We start from the raw sequence: 23,514 nt of genomic DNA, 5'->3' as shown, positions 1-23,514 counted from the left end.
ATAGTGGACTTCAATGGCCTCCAGACAGGAGGAGTTGAAGGTCAAAATTAGTTTCAGTGCAGCTTCAAAGAGCTTTAAATGATACCAGACGAGGAATAAGGGTCTTATCTAGCGGAACGATCTGTCATTTTCGAAAAATAATGTAAATGTATATGCTTTATATAAACAAATGTTCACCTTCTAAGTGCCTCCGCCAAAACTGCATTTCCATAGTCTCTAAAAAGTTTACGCTGTATGTCCTACACCTTCCCTATTCTACTTACGGAAAAAATGTAACTGCCGCTGCATTCGAAGGCTTAGAACATACAGCGTAAACTTTTTGGAGTCTGGAGCATAAACCATCTGGAGGCCACTGAAGTCCATTGTAAGGAGAATAATCCTGGAATGTTTTCATCAAAAATCTTTTCGACTGGAGAAAGAAAGAACATCATGGATGACATGGGGGTGAGTAAATTATCAGGAAAAGTTTATTTGAGAGTGGAATTTTGTTTTTCTATATAAACGCCGTGTTTTGAACGCCATAGCGTCAGTTTTGCGGATCCAAAGTTACCATCGACGACAGCGAAAATACATGACCCCGGAATGCCACGATTGACCAATTAAGACCCTTTTAATCAAAACATTACACCATTTGTGTCATACCAAAGTCAAGAATCACACAACCATTCAAATGCAAAATTATCTGTATTGATACAGTGACAAAGCTCTCAGCCCCTTCCTTCCCACAGTATCCATGTTTTCCTATGCAGTTCACATAATACAACAGAAAATGTAAAACCTGACACACATTTTTCACTAAGCTACTAAACTCCAAACCAGAGTTATATTAAAGGGATAGTTCGCCAAAAAATGAAAATTTCTCGTTACGACACATTGATGTCCTAAGACACGAAACGATCGGTTTGTGCGAGAAAACGAACAGTATTTATATCATTTTTTTTTTTACCTCTAAAACACTGTCCAACTGCGTTCTGCACGCTTAGTGATGTCTAGCACTCATTGTCGGCATATATAGAGGACGTCACTTTCCCGCCGAAAACGCGCTCCCTCAGCTGGACTGAGTGGCAAAAGAACCTGCTGCATGACTGGATTTAATAGAAGAAACTGCGAAAACGTGACTAAAACTTTCGAGTCCCACCTTTAGTGTAATTCGTTAGTGTTCCTTATAACATGTCAAATAAACCTAATCCATATTGACATGCAGCCAGGAATCGTGTTTCCTGAGTTTATATGTGCCTGAGTTCGACGGTGCGGGAAATACATAAAGCAAATCTGCCTGTGAATATTTTATATAACTTCAATATTGGTAGGTCTAAATCCACGTAATCACTTATATCAATGTTATATCGTCATTGTCCAGCCTTAAAACATATATATAGTTTTATAGTATAGTTTTTGTCAGTGTTGTTTATTTAAAAACACCTAATTTTGCAGAATATAAGATGGCAAATATTTAATTCATGAGTCCTCAACATAATATATAACAATACAATATATACGTTATGATTTTTACCTCAAAATCCAACAATTCAACACAAAATGATAACTGCAAATCCATTTCTCTGCTGGAGTCCAGGGGCCAGTTGCACCCAGCTGTGCGCAAGTTACAACGCAGACTAGTTTTGACGTAAATGGGCACTAAGTTACAACTTACGCACTACTAAATATTTTTGTGTTGCACCATTAAACTTAGTTGAAGCGTAACTCTACGTATACACTAAATATTTACGGAAGCCTCCTATCAGGAGTAACGGTTGGAATAAAATAGCAGACTGACTGAACTGCATCAATAAGCTCTTGTTTTACCTGACAGACTTCATTCTTTACACATATATGATGCTGCTGACATTTACACTCTTAAATTTTAAGAGAGAACATCATGTGAAAAGATTACTTTGTTAGACACTCTTCAACACGAACCCGTTAAACAGCGCACCGCTGTGTGCATCGGTCCTATCACTCCGTGTTGTGCATGTCAAATAAAATCAGTCATAATCAATAAATGTAATTTCTTATGTTTTTGTTGTTGTTTCAGTATTTATTTATTGATCCTTATTAATTTCGTTTCAAATACAGTTTCTGAATGTTATTTACATATAAAAACATTTATGATTAAGTAGTAGGCTATTATATTTAATGGGAACTTATTACTGTTAGCTACGTGAGACAAAATAAGTCAGAATGAAGGATAAACTGAAATTCACGGAATTTCAACAACTTCTGCTCCTGTATTTGAAGGATAACTGAAGGTAAACGTCATATTATGCGACTACGCATTACTTTACGGAGACCTTACGAGCTACGTTCTGCCTTAAGAACAAATGGTGCAACCGAATAAAGTACAGAGTTAGTTACAAACTAGCTAGTAGTTACTAAGCCACTAGTGTGGACTTTACGTTCCAATTTAAAAAAGAACTTACGAACGGCCGGTGCAACCCTACCCAGCTGTTTCTGTGAATTGCAGTGATCCATTTGCTTATTTTTCTGTTGCTTTCTGCAGTTTTTAAATATATACCTCAGGGTTTGTGTCAAAGCTATTTGTACAGTCAATCAAAAAGCTCTTTCCCGTTTTGGAAGTGTTTTGTGCGTTTTTCGCGGCATTCACGCTGAAAACAAACGTTGCCGCTCAGTCTTTTGCCACTCAGTGGCCGTGACCGCAGTCGTAACGTTCGACGGTGACGTCACGTGCATACCCTCTATAAGTGCGAGACATCACTTCCGCTGTCAGAGCGCTATCAGCCCTCACGACAAATGCTGAACGCAGCTGGAAATAGTGGTGTATTAGAGGTAAAAAATGATATAAATACTGTTCGGTTTCTCGCACAAACCAATCGTTTCGTGTCTTACGACATCAATGTGTCGTCATGAGCCGCAGGGTTTCATTTGAATTTGTCTATGCATGTTTTATTTAGTCTTATATAAGAAGTTTCCATTGACCCACATTATACGGCTGACAGACCGCAACGGTTGGAGTTGAAAATTATCATTTGTGTTCTCCTGAAGAAACAAAGTCACCTACATCTTGGATGCCCTGGGGGTAAGCAGATAAATATAAAATTTTCATTTTTGGGTGAACTATCCCTTTAATCGTCTTTTGGTAAATGCCCTCTGGTGTTAGAACAAAGCAACGACAAAATTTAAAGGGCTTTTGCACAGCATTTCATCATCAAACCCGGTAACATATAATAACTATAATATTAATAGGCATGTTACCCAAAGGTTTATATAATGCATAGGTTATACAATATACATAAGATAAGCACCATACAAAAGATCATATTCTGGTTTAATGTTTTGGGTTATATGAAATGAGACCGATATTTCATGTTTAGGCTACATATATTACAATACCTGAGAAAAAATGTTCATGTAGTTGAAAGGCAACAGCATTTGGTGAAAACCAGTATAGATATAACTGTGGTTAATGAAACGTACAGTAGCTAAATGACACATGTAACATATTTTGACAAACAGCACGTCTAAAGTTAAATCTTTGTATTTATGGTCTTTATTATTTTAGTGTAAATATTCAATTGAAAAATGTATGAGATCTCCAGGTTTCAAGGAATCAAGACCCACATTCACTTGTGAAAAGGCAAATGTCTCGAAAGGCTCTGTTCGCTGCAAAATTGTTTACAACAGTGCTGCGCTCAAAAGTTGGTGCTTTCCAGCATGTCATAGGCCTTATAGAGTTGATCAAGAAGCTCCTTCTTCTCGTCCTCAGGAAGGAAGCAGGACTTGGCTGCATTTATATTCTGTGGGAAGTGAAGCAGACAGGATAATTAAAATTGTTTTCACCTTTATATGGGCATCTTGGACTCCAGAGTATGTTGGGGTTTATTTTTTATTTTTTTGGTAAGTTGTGTCTCACCAGTCTCTTGAATTCTTCTTCAGTGAAGTCCATGTACTTCTGCACCACCTGATAGTCAGAGTTCATGGTGGAGTCAAAGATGGTAGGATCATCTGTGTTCAAGGAGTAGTTAGCTTTGTCCTTCTTGAATCTGAAACACAAAACAGGGCTTTCACACTTAAACTAGTTAACTCTGGGCCATTCTAAACCCCAGGTAAACACAATCCTGGGTTAGGGCTTTTCACACTGCACTTAACCCTGGATCATTGTCATTCCAAACCCAGCTTTAAACCCTGGGTAAAGGAAAGTTTCACACTTGTAATTTAGAAGCGGGGTTAGCTCTGCTTTGTATCCAGGGTTATGAAACCCTGCTCCGGTGTGAAACAATGGAGTGTTGGCATGTTATGGCTAGATGCTTAGCAACAGACAGCCAGTCAAGTGGCTTAAATTCACTTGCTTTGGACAGTCACAGAAATGTTGTACGTTGTATATAAATAGCCGTTTCAGTGTTTGAGGGGACAAATGTCTTGTTGTATGCGTACATACAGTATGATAGTATTTTAACCAGCTGAGAACTCACGAAGAGCTTATAAAATTCAAAACGGCACCAGAAATTCCTCCGTTGCACAAACAAACGAAGATCTGCTGCAATGAGATGGCATTTCTGATGCCTGTACCAAACTCTAATGGGCAACATAGTTCCTATATCGAGAAAAAAACAGGTAAGCATGAGCATTCTGTCCTTTTTTAGGGTCGCATCTTGTGACATGTACTGTTTTTGGTTTATTTAGATGTTTTTGGTCCATGTTGTGTTCATATTTCAGTCGAACTGCACCAGAGTTCTTTTGGAAGTGGACTGAGACCCATCTTCTCAGGTGTCTCTGTCTGCTTCTTTGATGTGCACAAGGGTTCGGATGGCAGCACTTATTTAAATGAACCGCACTAACAGAGCAATCGCCCCCGAGTTCGCTTTAATTTTACCAAGTGTGAACACACCTTGTATACACACCTTACAAATTATGAGTGTGAAACGTTCCATTTCCCGGGGTTAAAAACGGGGCTTAGAACAAAGATAACCCGTGGTTAAGCACACACTCTAAAGTCCAAAGTATACTTCACTTTTTTGTATGCGTACGGGAGGGTCAGCGTACAGTGCGCGCAATGCGAATTTCATCATCAGAAGAGTACGCGGGTTCTGTATGTGCATGGCCAGATTTTTGTAAACATGTACTTTGTATGTGCAGGTTGCACATGCACATTTAATTTTTTTGCAGTACTTACTTTACCCACAAGGTGGCAACCGTGCCCTGGGGGCTTCAATTCACAGGTAGTCAAAGGAAAAACTGCATAAACAGAACAGACCAGAATGCATGCAAGCTACAGAACCACAGCGACAATGTAGGCCTATATAGACGACAGATTGTGCGAAGAGGTTAGAAAGTACCCTCATTTGTACAACTCTAGAATGAAAGAATACAAAGATATTTACATGGGTTTTAACTCATGGCGAGATATTGCTCAACTGCGCATGCGTCGAATGCCTGTGTATGAGTACGAGTCAAGTGAATACTTTGCAAGGCTGTGTTAAAAACAAACAAAAAAAAATATATATATATATATACCCAGGGCTTAACTGCCCAATTTACTTCTGTAATGACGCATGTCTGAACGAAACACGATAGTCAATTATGAAAAATGCACATTTTATTTTATCTTTTGGGAATGAATTGGGTGAAAAAAGTGGATGTTATACGCACTAGAAATGAAGTCGGACCAAATGGGAGTTTGCTAAAATAGTGCTAAAATAGCTATTTGTTGACATCATCTAATATGCCAAGTGGCCTAAGTGATAAAAGTGGAATAACATGCACCAATAAATTGTTCACAATAAAACCAGGAACATGCATTAAGAAATTAACAAAGTAAGAGAATATATTCTCACGTGATGAGAGGATGTTTAGTGAAGTCTGGGTCACAGGCTCCTGTCAGTCTGCTAGAGACAGGGCACATCTAAAACAAGACGACACACAAACGCCATCAAGATCACAGTGATGATGCAACATGGTGTAGATCATTAACCTCCTTTAAACATCTCATAAAGACTCTGGTAGCAGAAATATAAATATTAGTATACTAAGACTGTACAGTGACACGATGTTTACTAAACTATCCACTAGAGGGCAGTATGAGTTTACATTTCAGGAAATCCTCCACTGTTTCTCAGTCCCGTTCCTGTCCAGGGCCCCTTCAATGCAACTTTCATGTGTCTCACTAATCTGACACACCCAGTTCAGACCATGGAACATACAAAGCTAATGAACTAACCTGCAGTTACGTAAATATGATATCAGGTTAAGTGGCCATAATCATGTATGCAACAAGCTCTGGTTATATGTCATATTTTAAAAAATATAACAAACATCCAAGAGTGCAATATGCAAATGTGTGTAATTTAAATAGTTACTGTAATTTAATTGGTTACTTCTAATATAATTGCATTAAATACTTTATTGAACAATTCTATAATAACTAGTCTATATAGTTGATTTAACATCAAAATGTAAGATCTAAAAAAGGTCTTAAAAATGTATGTCTTTTTAATGAAACCTTTTCATTATATTGTTTATTTGAAGTAATTAAAAGAGCAGTTTGTCTATTCTTGTGTCCTGTTCAACTGGATGAGGCTGATATAAGATTTAGGAATGGATTTGTATGCATACTACTGTTTAAGTTCAAGTTAATTTTTTTTTAAGTGTTTGTAAGATGTTTTTGAGTCTCTTATGCTCACCAAGACTGCATTTATTTGATCAAAAATACAGTAAAACAATATAATTTTTTTTTTTTAGGATTCTTTGGTAAATAGAAGTCTCTTTTGATCAATTTAAGGCATCCTCGCTGAATAAAAATATTAATTTCTTAGTAAAATTAGTTCTGAGAAAAGTCATTCATGCAAATGCTACTGTTATTGATCCTAATATCAGGCCTTTATTGTAAATGAGCACTTTGACCAAGACTGGAGTCCAGTGCAACATGCAGATCTACATGACACATTGTAAAGTCATGCACGATAATGGCATTTTTATCAGGCTAATTATGTAAATGTATATGGATGTGTATCTCCAAGTGATTTCTGGAACTGTTAGAAAGTTGCCATCAGCTCTCACCTCAAAATGCATGTTTTGTTGGAGCAGTTGTTTGTACAGCACTGGATCTTCAAGCGTGTGGTATCCATGTCCAATGCGTTCTGCTTTCAGAACCTCCACAGCCTGCGAACGGAATGCACATTATGAGAAGGGCTGGCAAATGTATTCAGAAACAAGGGTGTTCTTTGTGGTGTGACATTTTGAAAAATGAGCTGAGCAGTTGTGGTATTTTTATTTATTTTTTTAAATATCTGCAATGTGATTTAGTACTTGGGAGAGAAATGCACTTCACAAACAGAATTTCATCACAAAATCACTCCAAAGCTGATAGTTAAAAACAGACTCGGCACTGTTACACAATTTTCCATCAACAGAAAGCAGATGTACAACAGAAAGCAGATGGAGAAACATAATGTTTTTTTTTTTTTTTGAGAAGCAAATTTTGTGTGGTTAGTGTTTTGCTGAATTCATTATTGCAAATGCTGAGCAAAAGTGGAAAGTTGTACCTCCTTCACCACACTGGCAGAGCCCACTTCTCCTGCATGCACAGTTCTGTGCACCTCACTTCTGACTGCTTCCTGTCAAAAACAAAACTCACAGTAAATTCACAGCTAGAACACTGCCTGTTTTTCTGCAAATGTAGGACAAATACAGCCCTGCAGCATCTGTAGTATGTATTACCTTGTGTTTGTTTCATTAAACAAAAGATATGGCTTTCAAACACTGTGTGTAATAGTTTAGATCATGGGATGATAAAGAATGTGTTGTTTCCTGAACATCTCTGCTTCGGCTCTTGGCACGCTAATGGTACAAACGGATGTCTCTGTGTCGGTGTTATCTAGATTATGTATTTTATAAGGGTTTCCAAAATTAACAAAGTACTGCTAAATTCTCTAAAGTTACTCTAAAATCTCAAAAGTTTGAAATCTCTCTAAAGTTTGAAAACCTTCAACTAATCAAATAGTTTTACTATGATGTTAGACTTGTACATGTAAAGTCCTTCAAATAGCCAAAAGTATTACCTTTTTTTTTCAGGGAAGTCAAGGAAAAGAATATCTTGACAAAACTATTTAAGACATCCAGTTATCATGCGTGTTCTTTCAAATTCAGCGAATCCTATGCAGGTAGTTTCATAACAGGCCTAATAAAGATGAGTTTGCACTCTCACTAGATTATCTACTGAGAAAAATGCAGCAGTGACGTTTTTATGGTTTCCTATGCTGGAAACATTTTCAAATGCAGCTTATGTGAAGTATGTATGTGTTCTTACCTCAAATGCTCTCCTGTGTCCTGGGTACGCCTCACATTTCAGGGATTCATCTCCTGCTAGGTCTATAGCCACAACTCCATCTTTACAATACTTCTTACACAGCTCGACCACTTCCATAGACCAATCTACAACGACAATAAGCATTAGATTATAACAGTCATTGATTTGGGTGTATTAAAATTTCTGATGCATGCTGTATATATGAGCCAATAATTGTATGTATATGTATGTATGTATGTATGTATTATAATACATACATATTATAATATAATATGGTGGGTTTTTTTTTTTTTTTAGCCTAACCTATTTTTCAACATTAACCACTTAGCACTGTTTCTTATCAAAAGTAATTATTATCTTTCAAATTCTCTCCATTTTATCATGAAATTCAAACAATAAATGCTGTTTTGACGCTTTTTGATTGTGGTATGTTGAAAGATACAGTACAACTTAGTGTTTCAACCGTGGAAAGATGTCAGTAAAACGGTTTGTAAACAATGTCACATAGTATTACATTTACCTCAAAAAAGCTGTTTAACTGTTTAGCTAAATATATGCACTATATTTACCTATATATTAATTATATTTTACTTAACCTGTTAATTAATGTTAGGTCTAAATAAATCCATGCATTTTTGTTTTTATATAGTTTTCATGATGGATTTAATAAAATAAATAAATATATAATATATATATTAAAACCATGTATGTATGTTTATATTGTATATGTAATGTTATATCTTCCCTCAAAATTAATCTGAACATTAAAAGTGGTGCTTCCTTTATACTACTGTCCAAAAGTCTGGGATGAGTTTTTTTTTTATTAATACTTTTATTCAGCAAGGATGCATTAAATTGATCAAAAGTGACAGAAAATACAGTTACACAAAATGTTTCAAAGAAATGCTGTTTCTTTCCATCAAAGGATACTGGAAAAAAAACTTCCATTATTAAGGTCTATTCACACCAAGAACGATAACTACAAAAATGACTATAACGATACATTCACAACCTGATTGGTCGGATTTTATGAAGTATTGCCTATTTTGAGACGGAACTTACCGAACATCCAAAACGGTGCTGTTTGCTGAGGTAAATGTGCTTGTTGTGTGTGCGTAGCCTGCATGTGATGGTATTTTGGCCAGCTGGGAACTCGTGAAGAGCTTATAAAATGTGTGAGTATTCAAAACAGCGGCGGGAACCCCTCCGTCACACACACAAACAAGAGAGACGCGTGGAGACGCGCGTCTGATGCCTGTGATGGGCAAACTCGTGACTATGACAAGAAAAACCGACATGCGTGAGGATTCTGTTCTTTTTAGGGTCTCGTCTTCCTGTTTTTGGGTCGTTTACATGTCTTTGGTCCGTGTTGCGTTCATATTGCGTTCATACGGTTTTTATCTTGTATTTTATTGTTGTGTTTTTCTTTTATGTAGTTTTCTTGGAAAGTGCCTTGAGAAGGCAATTTTTAAAGGCGCTATACAAAATAAATTTATTATTAAAATAAATTTATTATATATCATACGAACCGCACCAGAGTTCGTTCGAAAGCGGGCCGAGACCCATCTTTTCAGCGGTCTCGGTCCGCTTGTTTGGTGCGCACCAGGGTTCGGATGGCAGCGCTCACATATGTTCAAATGAACCGCACTAACAGAGCAATCGCACCAGGGTTCGTTTTTATCGAACCAAACATGACAAGTGTGAACGCACCCTAAATGCAGCATAGGTTCTTTTTTAAAAAAAAAAAAAAAAACATTGAAAGATCTTACCACTAACCCCAAACGTTTGAATGGTAGTGTACATGACAAATCTTTTGTTTAAAGGTTACCTGAATAGTGTCTCTATTTTACAAAACCCACTGCACATGAATCACCAATGCTTCTAAATTCACTACAGCATTTCCCAACAGCACATCTTGACTGAATTTTAGATGGAAACAAAAAAATCTAAGCTAATCTGTAGGAGGAACGTTTGGGCAATATGGTTGTGATGATTAAGCAACACTGATCATGACAGAGAGCGGCTGTGGATTAATGGGTTTTAAATGAAGGATGACAGTAAGGCGTGTCCTCTCAAACACACAGCACACTGGGTGGGGGTGGGGGTGGGTGAGCGAGAGGTGAAAGTGCATTACTTGGCTTATGGCGCATGCAGCACAGAATGGACCTGGCTTTGGTTTTGAAGGCTTTCTCTCCCTCCTTAAATCCCTGGTTCACCAGGTCCACCACCACATCGGGAGTGATGTCTCCTCTGGGAGGAAGAGAGAACAAAGCCAAGAACAGTGTTATTGTGCAAGAGAAAATGCAAACCAGTTTGATTATTGTAACATAAGGACAATAAACAATACAAGCAATAAAACAGCAAATATGGTACACTTACGGTTTTTGGTCCCATTCTAGAGGATCCACTCCCTTGTTGGCCAGTAGATGAGGGCAGTATCTGGCTTCAACATAGATCACTCCCTCTTTGGCCTTTGTCTCTACAAACTCATAAGCTATTCTCTTGATGGCCTCTCTGTCCCCTCTGCAGATGGAACAAAAGATAAGACACCATGAAAACACACCCCCTACTCACTATCTTTGAGAAATGTGTTGGACTCATCATTGATTTGAAATAAATTACTTTTAGAAACTATTTGAAATTATTGAATGAGCTAATTGGAGCTAAATATATATACACTTTTCAGAGAAATGTTGTATTGTGACACTTCTCGCGACTTCTAATGGAACTTCCTCCTAGAATAGCTCATGTTGTTGGTTTTCTCATTTGTAGGTTGCTAAAGGTAATGAGATCATTGGAAAAAAACCTAGAGCTTTAACTGTCATAGTTAAGTGTAAAGTGTTAGAACTGAGCTGACTTGCTCTTTACTGCCTTATAATGAGCTCTGACATACTGGGTGATTAAACTTTTCTGTCCATGATTCGAAAAAAAAAAGTGAAAATAATAAAGAACATTGTAGTTTTAAATGATAAATTATAAAAGATGTAAACCTTTTTTATAGTGTCTCTTTAATTAAGTTCTTTTTTACTGCTGGAGTCTAACACTACCATTAAAAATGTTGGGACAGCAATACAACAAGGCTGCATTTATTTAATCAAACATAAAAAAAGCAATATTGTGAATTATTTGGAGAAAATAAAAACTTATTTGGAGAATAAAAACCCTCCCTACACCTTTCCCTAATCCTACCCAATAAACACTTTTAATATTATTAAACACTCGTTCGCAGTTTATTTCCACTTTTAGAACGTTATTTTCATTTTTATTGAAAATAAATGCAAGCTCGGCAAAAGGTGGATTCGAACACGCGTCGATCACGCTAAAAGCCAGGCCTGAGAGCCTTACTTGCGCCTGCTGAACCACTGAAGATGTTCTTTTTTCAAATTTGAGTGGCCCAACCAGACATTTGGTGGGCGGAGCCAGTGTAAATAGCGTTTGCCAACAAGGGGCGCTATTTGCGCTTAGTGTAAATAGACACTTTGTTTAAGGCATTCCTGATGGCAAAGCTGAATTTTCAGCATCATTACTCCAGTCTTCAGTGTCACATGATCCTTCAGGAATCGTTCTGATTTGCTGACTTGGTGCTCAAGAAACATTCTGTGGAAAACAGCTGTGCTGCTTAATATTTTTATGGAAACTGTGATACATATTTAATTTGATTAATAGAAAGTTCAAAAGAACAGCATTTATTTGACATGTCTTTACTGTCACTTTTAAACAATCCTTGCTGAATACAAATTCAATTTCTTTAAAAAAAAAATTAAATAAAAAAAATCTTACTGACCCCAAATTTTTGAACTGTAGTTTTTTTTTTTAGTTGTCAAAAGTGCCCCAGATTGAAACATAATCCAGGTTGAAGTATAAATGCTACAGTTGCAATATGTTATATTTTTTTTTTTTTTCTTTATCAATGGACAAAGATAACATGTTAGAAATTGACTGAATGAACCAAACCTTCTTTATTGCATAACCATGCACTTATTCCAAGAACAACTGCAAGATAGCAAATGCCATAATCATTTTTACAACTCAGTAACACTTACGCTATGATACTTATTTTAATCAGCTCACTGGCACAGTTTTTTCTTTCTTTTTTTTTTTTTGTTTGAGTTCCCTCTCTCACATTTAAAGTGCTAAATAAAAGGGCCATTTGATTGCATCAACAAAGCATGTTTCCAGTTTACACCACATGACATGCATTGAGCCTGTTAAAAGCACTGGACAATAAAGAGTCTAGTGGGTGCCAAAACAGCCAGTGAGTTCCCCATGTTGTTGTGGGGGAGGCACATGCTGTAAAACAGTCCCTTTTAAAGCTTCCAAGGACTAGAGGTTCCTTTTCAATGACGTTTGTCAGCTGCCGGCCTACAAAACTGCTGGTGGCACTGCTTTTCATGTCTTCATTTCAAAGCATTTAACTCTCATGTCCATGAATCTAAGTGGAAAGAAGTAGAAAATGCCATATTATCTGACTCTTGTTGAGAGGACTGTGTGCAAGGACAACAGAAAAGCCTATGCAGAGGTTGTATGTCCGTTGCTATAGTGACGCGTGGTGAAGGTGTGACATGAGCTGCATGCAAAGATGTATGCTGGACATCAGAAAGGATACTATACCCTTGAGGGTGTATCCACCACCAGGCTCACTCACTCGCTTATTAATCACTTGAGTGATGCTTCAGATTTGTGTGAATAATTGAGTTAAAGAGGACCTATAATGCCCCTTTTACAAGATGTAATATACGTCTCTGGTGTCTGAAGTTTCAGCTCAAAATACCCCACAGATAATTTATTACAGCTTGTCAAATTTGCCCCTATTTGGCTATGAGCAAAAACACACCGTTTTTGTGTGTGTCCCTTTAAATGCAAATGAGCTGCAGCTCCCGGTGCCCTTTTCAGAAGAGGTTGGAGCTTTAACAGCTCGTGCTTCGGTTGCTCAACAACAACAAAGCTGGACAATCTCACGCAGTCTAAATGACGATTGTCAGTAAGCCTTACATTGTTCAAACCGGAGTTGGACACTGATGGAGAGACTCAGAAGTTACAACTTTTAGAATCCATCTGGACATTTCTGAGCGGTTAGTGGATAAATTTATGTAGTTGCTGTGGAGTTGATTCAAATCATCGACTAGCATGTGCCATCATGGTAATCTTTTGTGCAAATCCAGCATTGAATTGACCGTCGTTTGTGAAGCAGTCTGACGCAAGATGACGGCATGGCAACAACACTCTACTACAACAACTCTTCCTCTTTTCTAAAGCAGCCCAACATGGCCTCACCCCCCTTTTTTGCGTGTTCCCAGGGGCAGGGTTTATGTAAATGTTGGGGTTTGTGATGTCACCAACCCAGGAAGAAGCTTGTTGTAGTTCCTACCAGCCATTTGTTGTAGTCCTTAATTTCTATAAAAGAAAATATCTCCCTTTGCATTAAACTTTGAGCGTCGTAACTTTGTAACTTTCAAAACTCCTACACAGTCCAAAAAGAACTGCCAAATCAACTCGGTCTGAACATCTGAATCTTTGTGACAATAACACACACAATTATAGACTTTTTATTTCTTTGAATGGAGAATAGTCCTGGAAAAAAACTTAAATATAACTGTTGTTGGTGCAAAAGCTTAAGGGGGGGAAAAAATTAATCATTTCATATAATCTTTGTGAAAACATTATTATATTTTATTATTCCTGCTTTTCATGCAGTTTTAATAATAAGGCTTCCATTCCATGCAAAATTTTCAAGCAAATCCAAAACACAAATTATTTAGAGTCAGCAGATCTTTTCTCAGCACAACTACTTACGCAATGGCATGCATGAAGTGACTGAACTTGCCAAGGAATTCTGTGAGTGTGGCTGGCTCATGAACTACGCACATCTGTCTCATTTCCTCTTCACTGCTTGCAGGTAGAGTGATTCCCCGCCGCCTGAGACACAGTTACAGCAGAGGGCACTGGTTAGAGCTTTGAAAGACCACAGAATTATTGTATCATAGTATCTATTTACCTAGGCCAGGTTTTTTTCCTGTTGGGAAATATTTTGGTGGTTGCCAAAATTAATCTATCCATTCCAAACTAAGATTTATTTAATAAATTAAAGTTACGATACCTGCCATTCTGCAGTATCGGTGTTGTTGCCGAATTCTGACCACCGCCAAATTATTTTTTCTTTCATGAATAAATAGGATAATTAATATTACGAATGGTTTCTTTGCATTTATTTTGGATTTATTGTCATTACTGGGCTCTTAGTTCACATGGGCATGGTTCTTTTTACTGTGTGTGTGGATGACTGTTCGTCTGCCACCACTGAAGACTATTTTTGACCCAGGAAAAACCCTGTAGGCATTCCAAAATCTTTATTTCTTGGCCAAAAACTCACTAAAGCAGGTCACAAGTTCATAGTGACCATGGGCTGACAAGCATAAAAAATAAGTCAGTGTATAAATCTATACAATCATTGCAAGTAGTTCATAATGTTAAGTTAATAATGACTTAAATTTGGGATCGTTCCTTCGGTTTCAGAAAGCTTGAAATATAACACACAAATGCTATTTTAAAAAACAAAAATAATACAAATATTCAATATTAATATAATTCACATTATTATTATTATTATTATAAATGGTATTTTTTATATATATATATATAAAAAAATAAAAAAATATATATATATAGCAACAAAGGATTTAACTGACAAGGGGATGAGCAATTAATAATAATTTCCATTTTTTGGTGAATTATTCCTTTAAGGAGCTTCTGATAAGCTATGAAAGTCATTGTTTCTGATATGAAATTTAAATGAATATTTCTTGTGTATTTATCACAGTATGTAATTGGAATGCATGTCACTTACTTTGCTACATCCACAATGGTCTTTATTCGAATAGCACCATCAAGATGCACGTGTAGCTCAACCTGCAAAGATGAAGGAGCAGCAATAAAATACTTCTGTATTTCAATGTACTTTTTTCACACCACTGACCCATGTGACAAATGTCGCAATGAATTACAGAGACACTTGTTAATACCACAGAGCAGAAGCACATTTGGAAATGCTTTGAGCTCAGCTTTCAGCCTGTCATATTCAAATAGTTAGTGAAGTCTCCTTCTCGCACAGCTGTGAAATGCTCATCGTGGAGCGCATCTAGAATGTGGAATGCACGACTGGGTGAAATGAGTTCGGTGGAAAGGCCAGGGATGCCAGGGACGGCTGTGAAAGAAGTGAATGTAATGGCTCCAGTCTGCTGAGATGTACTGAGCGCATGGTGAGGTGTCCTGACAGATGACCAAATTAAATTGTGACATCACTTTACCAGCAGCTGTGAAACAAATAGCAATGAGGATAGAGGCAAACCATAAAGAAAAAAAAAATATTAAGTCTTATCCGTTGCAAAAATGCAAAAACTCTCCATGTGGGATCAACTGCTCTCATAGTGTCAAGGTGAGCGTGTGTAATTAAATCCACAAAGACAGATGCGTGACGCAGAATGACAACTAATGATGCCTTTAATAATCAGAGAGAACGATAATCCAGAAACAACAATAAGATCAGAGGAAACCAGAGGGCTTAAATGCATAATGATTAATGAAAAAAGGAACAAGCGAGAACTAATCAGAAACCATGACGACTAATGAAGAACTAGAACACACAGGCAAAACAGTGACAAACTAAACCGAACAAGACTGTGACACTAAGACCTGGGTTCACAGACAGGGCTTATTAAGCCAGGATTAGACCTTAGTTCAATTAGGAAATTTAAGTAGCTTTTGTAAACATACACTAGAAAAAAACACTGGTGTTCATCTTGAGACAAACAATGGCACTGATATATTTTAAGATATGTCAGTGCAAGTTGCTTTCATGAAAACAGCTCAAACATGCATTTCAGTCTGGGACTATCTTAAGCCCTGTCTGTAAAACCGGAGGATAGTGTTTAATCACTGACTAAAGATAGTGGTGGCTCGTCAGGGGAGGCACAGCCTACCCAAAATTGAGTTGAAAATGGGAGAAGATGATATAATGTTAATAAAATTCAGGGTTATTCATTTAATTTCATGTTTTAGAATGTGTATTTTTTTGTTTGTAAGACCATAACATGTTACTGAAATCGAAAGCACCGCTGTTCTTTCACGAAAGGGCGCAATCTAGGGATAGAGAAGGGGAGGGGGAGGCACACCCAAAGACAGGCTGTATCTTGTGCCTCAGTTGGTAAAAAAATTAGCCAATCACCATTGAGTGTTTAACATTCAGCGCTTAGGAGAGTTGAGAAAAGAAAGGCTAGCCTTTGGTATATCAACCAATCATCGAAGAGACGTGGGCTAAATTAAATGATATTTGTTTGAACTCCTACCGCTGTGCTGATAATGTATTAACTATCTTAATTATGGAGAGTAGCGATATTGAATATTTGATCGCCAACAACTTTACCAAGCTATCATTCAAACGGTATCTACTAATTAAAAATGAAGGAAGAATGGACATCATATAGGCTAGGCTACAGCATTCAGCTTCGCTAAACGGCCCAATGCGCTCTTAACACGTTTACTCTAGGTGAGGGAAATTATATTTGTATTATCTTACTGCATATGTGTCATTTTACATTTAAATTTTCTGTTTAGAAGTGAGCAAAAAGCCAATTAAAAGCAGTTAAGATGATAATAATAATAATCCTCAGCAGGGGATTCCCAAACCACTAACAATTTAGTGTGCCGCCTCTATTTTAAAACCTGCTGAAAGTTTTTGGTTTGCTTTCTTTTTCACTTTTGTATTTGGGTATGAAAGTAGTATATTTGCCTTGTCAACATTCCATAAGTGGCAGCAGTTTACCATAGTTTTGATTAATTTCAGTTCATTTTAGTGAATTGATTCAAAAAATGATTCATCAGTTCTTTTGTTGTCATCATGTACTTCTGACATCCCGATGTTGTGTCTGCTGCAGATGCACAGGGCTGCAGTGATGAATAAAAACACAAATCAACTACGCAAACCTACAACAATTAAATGTTAAATAACACAAATATACTTTATGTATTTAATCTTACTTTATTAACCAATGTCTTTGCTGCCGACCTTTAATGATGAAATCATTGCTGTAGTGAATTTTTTTTTTTTTTTCATCTAATGCATCTCATTCTTCCACAATCCAGAATGGCAGCACAAGCTGAAAGGTTTGTTTGAGCTGCACACTGTAATGTACATGCCTGAATTTTCAGTTCCTTCAGCCTGAGGATTATTTTTTATTTATTTTTTTAGTTTTGGTATGAAAGGGCCTTTACACTTGCCAAAAATAAAAAAAAAACATACCTAGCCCAGGTGAGAAAAAACAACACAAAAGAAACGTTACACATTACTTTTCATAGAAAGTAACTTACGCAATTAGTTACTTTTTTAGGGAGTAATGCAATATTGTAAAGCATTACTTTTAGAAGTGATTTCCCCAACACTGTAACTAAAGCATAAATAATTCACAACACTGTATTGCAACAGTTTACTAATCACAATACTACTTGCTTAGTTTTTTTATATACTCTTAAAATGGCCTTAGTGTGTAATCAGAGACCAATTTTGGGGAAGTGGAAAGTTTAGGAAATGATTAGGAGAGAAAAAGGGTCATAGGATCTTTGTGCACGTGTGCTAACAGCTCCACCGCATCTTTGATCGAACAGCTCTACAAAACAACCTAAGTAATGGCTGTTGAGTGAATCATATTTTCTCAATGCTATAATACACAGAAGATAAGGCCACGGAACAGACCCTCATGAGCATGATAGGAACCAGATACTGAAAGACATCCACACTAATTATGCAGTGTGATCTCCAGACACCAGCCGGACACTGGAGAGTACACTGCAAAGTATTAAGTCCCTTAAGATGGGGTGCAACTGAACAACATAAAATATCAACACCTTCAGCACAGTTCAATGATGGAAATACACATGCTTTGTAATTTGAGGCGCCTGATAAATCTACATAATCTCAAAGCAATCTGGCCTTGATACAAGGAAATAAAACTCTTCTTTATTTTCGTTTTCAGTAAAAAAGTGCAGTGTCAGCTGCTTACTCAGACTAAAGTGAGGCTTTAACTGCCTTAAATGCTTGTAAACAGTTTCATATCTAAACATTCCAGAATAATGTGATTCATTTTCAGGGTTATTAAAACCAAGACATTGTGTGTCTTTGGCAGAAGGATGATGTCACCTCTAGTGCTTTCACTGGACTTTAGCTCAGTTACTCGGATCAGGTTAACAGAGCACAAGGCCCAATGGGATTGCAGTGAGAGAATATTTTCTTCAGGCGCTCTCTTATCTACATGGGTCTTCTTGCAGTCAGTTTAATTCATAAAATAAGCAATTTGCTGAATAGAAAAGCTCCCAAAAGTATGCATTAATGCTGCAAAATCATTCTGTATGTCCAATATTATGATGAATAGTTTCTCACATGCTCTACCACAGTTATTTTGCTCGCCATCATGTGAGCCATGTCGCTGTGCTCAAATATCAAAAGGAAGACGTTCAGTGTCTTGTTTAACTTAAGTTGACAGCCTCTTTATACTTGAATCGGTTCATATGTGCCTTGCAAACAACTACTGCAGTTGGTCTAATATTAATGTCACTGGGTAAGAGGGTGGGGTTGAATATGCATGGACGGCATTGCGTTGAAATATTTATAAGATTGACCTGCTTGCAACTGTTCACATTATGGAATCAAATGACTCTTAAAAGGTTAGTTCACCCAAAAATGAAATTTCTGTCATTAATTACTCACCCTCATGTCGCTCCAAACCCGCAAGACCTTCGTTCATCTTCAGGACACAAATTAAAATATTTTTGACAAAATCTGAGAAGTATGTGACTCGTCCAGCAATTTAATCACCACTTTCAAAGTCCAGAAAGGTAGTAAAGACATTGATAAAACAGTCTTTTTGACTGCAGTGGTTCAACCTTAATTTTATGAAGCAACAAGAATACTTTTTGTGTGCAAAAACAAAACACAAAGACTTTATTCAATAATCTCTTCTCTTGCCATTATCCTTACGCAGTTGACGCAGTAAGCACAGTGAAGGTTTCCATGTTTACGTCCGAATGCCGGCTCAGTATTGGCCAAAGCTGATCACCTGAGCAGCACGACCAATAATGCCGGCCAATAATGAGTCGCCGTTCTGACGTACAACCTGGAAGAGAAGATATTGTTGAATAAAGTCGTTAAGTTTTGTTTTGTTTTTGTGCAAAAAAAGTATTCATAACATTTAAGGTTAAACCACTGCAGTCACGTGAACTATTTTAACGATGTCTTTACTACCTTTCTGGACCCCGAAAGTGTTGATTATATTGTTGTCTATGGACGAAGCATATACCTGTCGGATTTCATTAAAAATACCTTAATCTGTGTTCCAAAGATGAACGAAGGTCTTACGGGTGTGGAACGACATGAGGGTGAGTAATTAATGACAGATTTTCATTTTTGGGTGAACTAACCATTTAAATGCTGCATAGTTTATCAAAATACTGTCTTGTTGTTAAGTTGTTTTTGTGTTTAGATGAGTGATTCAGTGTTGTTCTAACAATATAGCTGAAGGTGTATCCTAATATGTCACTCAGGCTGGATAAAGCACTTATTGTCATTTGGTAATTAAAACAATCAAGTTGTGTGACCTTTCTGTGTTTCACTTTGTATAATCATGTAATCAGTAGTTGTGGAACAAAGTCTTGGGTAGTTGATAAATTGTGGAAATTACTGCCTGTCATGTGCTATTTAATCTGTTGAATTTCTGATAAAGCAAGTATTATGAAGGGTGTGATTTAATCAAGGAATGGTCAATCGTTTACCACCTACAATAATTGCAGCTCTTTGTGATTTGTAAAAGCAAATTAACAATCAAATTGCCCTCTTGAACACAAATGAAACAACTGAATATGGCATTTTTAATGTGTTTACAATGAGTCACCCCAAGAGAATGCTGTGTATTACCAGGGCAGCTTCTCACATTATACTGCTGACAAAGGTGTAGGTTAAAATCGAATTAATATCCAATTCTTGATTGTGCGCTATCCATTAAATAATAACAAAACATAATGAAAAAAAAAGATATCAAGGGTACAAGGGTATCGCAATAAGAATAAGGCTTAAATTCTACTTTCAATGATGCAGCTGTGAGTCCACCTGCAAAATGTGATTGTAATAAGAACAGTACAGGGGAGACACTTTGTCAACTCTCACAGTTGACACTTTCACAGATGATTTGCTTATCGGCAAGCATTTGGTATCAGTTCTCTAGGCTGACTTCTTGCTGAGTCAGTGTAATAACTCCAAAGGCCAGTTACAATGCTCTTTTGTGTATCTCCCTGGAAGGATGATAAGTGTGAACATGGATCTTTCCTTCATCGCTCATGTGGCCAATGCATTATGTTCATCACTGTTAGAATAGGTACTGATGCACCAGCTGCAATCACCAACATCTATTCTTAAAAAGATGTCTCTAACCATTTGTATGAATGTTTCAATTATTTCATGATGACAGTTTTTTTTTCTTTTTCTTTTTTTTTACTTAAAATAAAAAGATATAAAATATCTTTCCCATTAAGTCTCCCCCTTTTATCATTATTTTAATTATTATTAAGCATCAGATTTTAATCTACATTTATCAGGACATAAATGTTGGCATTTTAATGTGAGGTGATTATGCTTTTACAGGACACGAATTTGTTAAAACAGCATTCCACCCCAAAAGTATTCCTATATATTAAGAACAACAGTAATGACACTACTAACCTTAGGTTTGTCAAATGCTGGTTTTCCACTCTTTTCAGCCATTGTCTTGACACGAAGCGTAAATAGCTATAGCCGAACTTGAACACACACTCTCCGGAACCTGCGAGCTCAAGAAGAGAAGTTCAGTTTCCCCTCGCGGGTTACTATTATACACGCGCGGACAAAGAACACGCCTAATGAACAGAGATAATGTATGAACCCGCCTCTACATCATCGAGCAATAAGCCAACTAAACGTGCTCAACGAGTGGGACAACAATAACCGAGCAAACCAAACTGATAAAGCGCACCTGATCTAAGCCTCGCGAAGAGATTAAACCGGAATCCTATTACAAGCATTTAAGCAGTACAGTAACGCCAACTCTACACTACTGACAGACGCGACGCGAGATTCTCGAACGAGTCGGAAGCGTTCTATTTGCGTGACGTTGCGCTTGTATGTGGTTTGGGTAAAGTTTACCAAACTAACTTGTTTCATTAACTAGAGAGATTTCGTATGTGTGACATAAGGAAGAGTCTGGCCAGTTTCACAACTTCGTTACTACTGTTGTTGCGTAAAGACTGACTAGACCAGGAAGGAAAGCCTCAAATTAATTTTAGTTTGTAGTCAGCATATTCCTAATGTATGAATGTACAGTTCAGTATACAACAAGAATCCAATCGAGAATCCATAAGAAAATGATAGGTAATAATAGATATATAGGACTACCCTGTTATGTTCACGATCGAACCGTTCTTTCCGATGAATCTGTTTCACAATCGGACTGAATCGAGCAGTTTAGAAATGACCTGAAAATATTAGTGAGCCGAATACATTTGAAGTGAAGCTTGACACATGGACCGAAAAGTAAATAAAAGAACAGCATAAGTGGCCTAATGCAAATAAAAGGTATGGAATAGATTATGTTGATGACGACTCGATTGTATGAGTTTTGTCAAAAATATTCAAAAAAGGTTTAGCTATATAAACTGAAAAGCAACAAACTGAATTAGACAAATTAAGTTACAATGTTAATAAAACTTGATCGAAAAGAGCCTACTTTAGAATAGAGCTGGACAACTCTGGCCCTCGAGATCCACTTTCCTGCTGGGTTTAGCTCCAAGACAAGTGCCAACGCTGATCGAACTCTCCTGCCTGTAGCTTTCTAATCCTGAAGACCTTCATTAGCTTGATCAGATGTGTTTTATTAGGGTTTGAGCCCTGCAGAAAAGAGAGTTGCCCAACTTGCCCATCCCTGTTGCCAGTAGGCGATTTCAGTGAATTGCTCAATGATGTAAAATAATCAATTTTTGATCGGATTTACTATTTAAAAAATCGATTCACGAAAATTCCTGGTCGTCCCAAATGTTAAACATGGGCCCCCTCGTGTGGATAGGATACCAGAGCTGGATCACTCACCTCAGTGTAGTGTCTACAATAGGCTACTTCAAACAAACAAACAATTTTTGCATTCAGAAACAGGATTTACTTTAATAATAATTTTCTGTTAAGGATGATTTATTTGCCAACTGGGGCTGAAAATAGCCTATTATTTAGACGTGTAAACTGCATCGCTTACAGTAGTTGGCCACTAGATGTCAGCAGAGCGTCACAGGTGAGGTGTCTGCACTCTTAGAAGAGGTCGAACCTTTGGAGTTCAATAAAGAACTTTATAGTGCAAATATGAACTTCTAACTATCAAAAAGGTTCAAAGTTGAACTTACAGGTAAACTGGTTATTTGGAAGTTCTTTTTAGAACCTTTGTTGTGGTAACAGGGTTCATATTAGAACCTGTGTGTAGTTAAGGTTCGTTTATGAACCTTTTCTAATATGATTGGAGTGTACAGTCGATACAGTGTTTCATCTGTACCCCCCGACCTCCCCGCACATTTCTATAAATTGCATCATAACATTGAAAGACACCATGTTTTTTGTCCATTTTTAAAGCATAAACTAAGAAGACCAAGAATAAAAATTCAGTTTTACATTCATAAATGGACAAGAAGCTGTTCAATGTTAAATGGAGAGGTGACGTGAAATTCTTAGCCCTAAAAATAGACTGTGTTCAATATCTTCCGCTTAGACAACCGAAAAAATATTCCCCAATTGAAAAGGACACTATGCAGTTTTAGAGCAAAAATCATGAGTAAAGTGTGATGCACAGGCAATTTATTTTACGTGTTTCATCTCTCCTTCTGTTCCAACTTTATCTACTTTGTTATTAGCTCATGTTTTAGAAAACATTTCATAATTGTATTGTGTAAGGTTTCATCAGGAAGATTATTTTTTTCTTTATTTAGTTTATTATTATCATTACTACTACTACTACTACTACTACTATTGCTTTTACTACAGCTGTTGTTAATCATTGTGCTGAGATTGCTTGTGCCTAAATGTTTTTACAAAATAAGAATACTGACAAATAACTAGCAATTCAAAAGTACATTATTTTCACTAAAAGTAAACGAGATTATTAATATTGTTTCGTTTTTAAGCATGAATAAGCAAATCC

At 36.9% G+C, this 23,514-nt stretch overlaps 1 protein-coding gene across 3 annotated transcripts; it reads right to left on the bottom strand.

Moving 5' to 3' along the window:
• Positions 1 to 524: 524 nt before the first annotated feature.
• ada (adenosine deaminase) lies at positions 525 to 22,197 on the bottom strand. 3 transcript variants are annotated; one of them, XM_067371591.1, is made up of 12 exons: positions 22,063 to 22,197; positions 21,024 to 21,123; positions 15,108 to 15,169; positions 14,057 to 14,179; positions 10,643 to 10,786; positions 10,398 to 10,513; positions 8,264 to 8,388; positions 7,500 to 7,571; positions 7,015 to 7,116; positions 5,793 to 5,860; positions 3,872 to 4,001; positions 525 to 3,755 (listed from the first exon to the last, which is right to left on the bottom strand). In XM_067371591.1, the coding sequence occupies exons 2-12, from the start codon at positions 21,063 to 21,065 to the stop codon at positions 3,651 to 3,653; spliced, it is 1,089 nt and encodes a 362-aa protein (XP_067227692.1). In that variant the 5' UTR covers positions 21,066 to 21,123; positions 22,063 to 22,197; the 3' UTR covers positions 525 to 3,650. The 3 variants fall into 3 exon arrangements, with proteins under 3 accessions (XP_067227692.1, XP_067227693.1, XP_067227694.1); XM_067371592.1 differs by having other exon boundaries at positions 21,024 to 21,130; positions 22,063 to 22,092; XM_067371593.1 differs by lacking the exon at positions 22,063 to 22,197 and adding an exon at positions 21,732 to 21,762.
• Between the last annotated feature and the right edge of the window lie 1,317 nt (positions 22,198 to 23,514).

Source organism: Chanodichthys erythropterus, chromosome 20 (genome assembly GCF_024489055.1).
Source record: "Chanodichthys erythropterus isolate Z2021 chromosome 20, ASM2448905v1, whole genome shotgun sequence".
NCBI lineage: Eukaryota > Metazoa > Chordata > Actinopteri > Cypriniformes > Xenocyprididae > Chanodichthys > Chanodichthys erythropterus.
The sequence above is the reverse complement of the archived record's forward strand: the minus strand, read 5'-3'. Positions and strand labels throughout refer to the sequence as shown.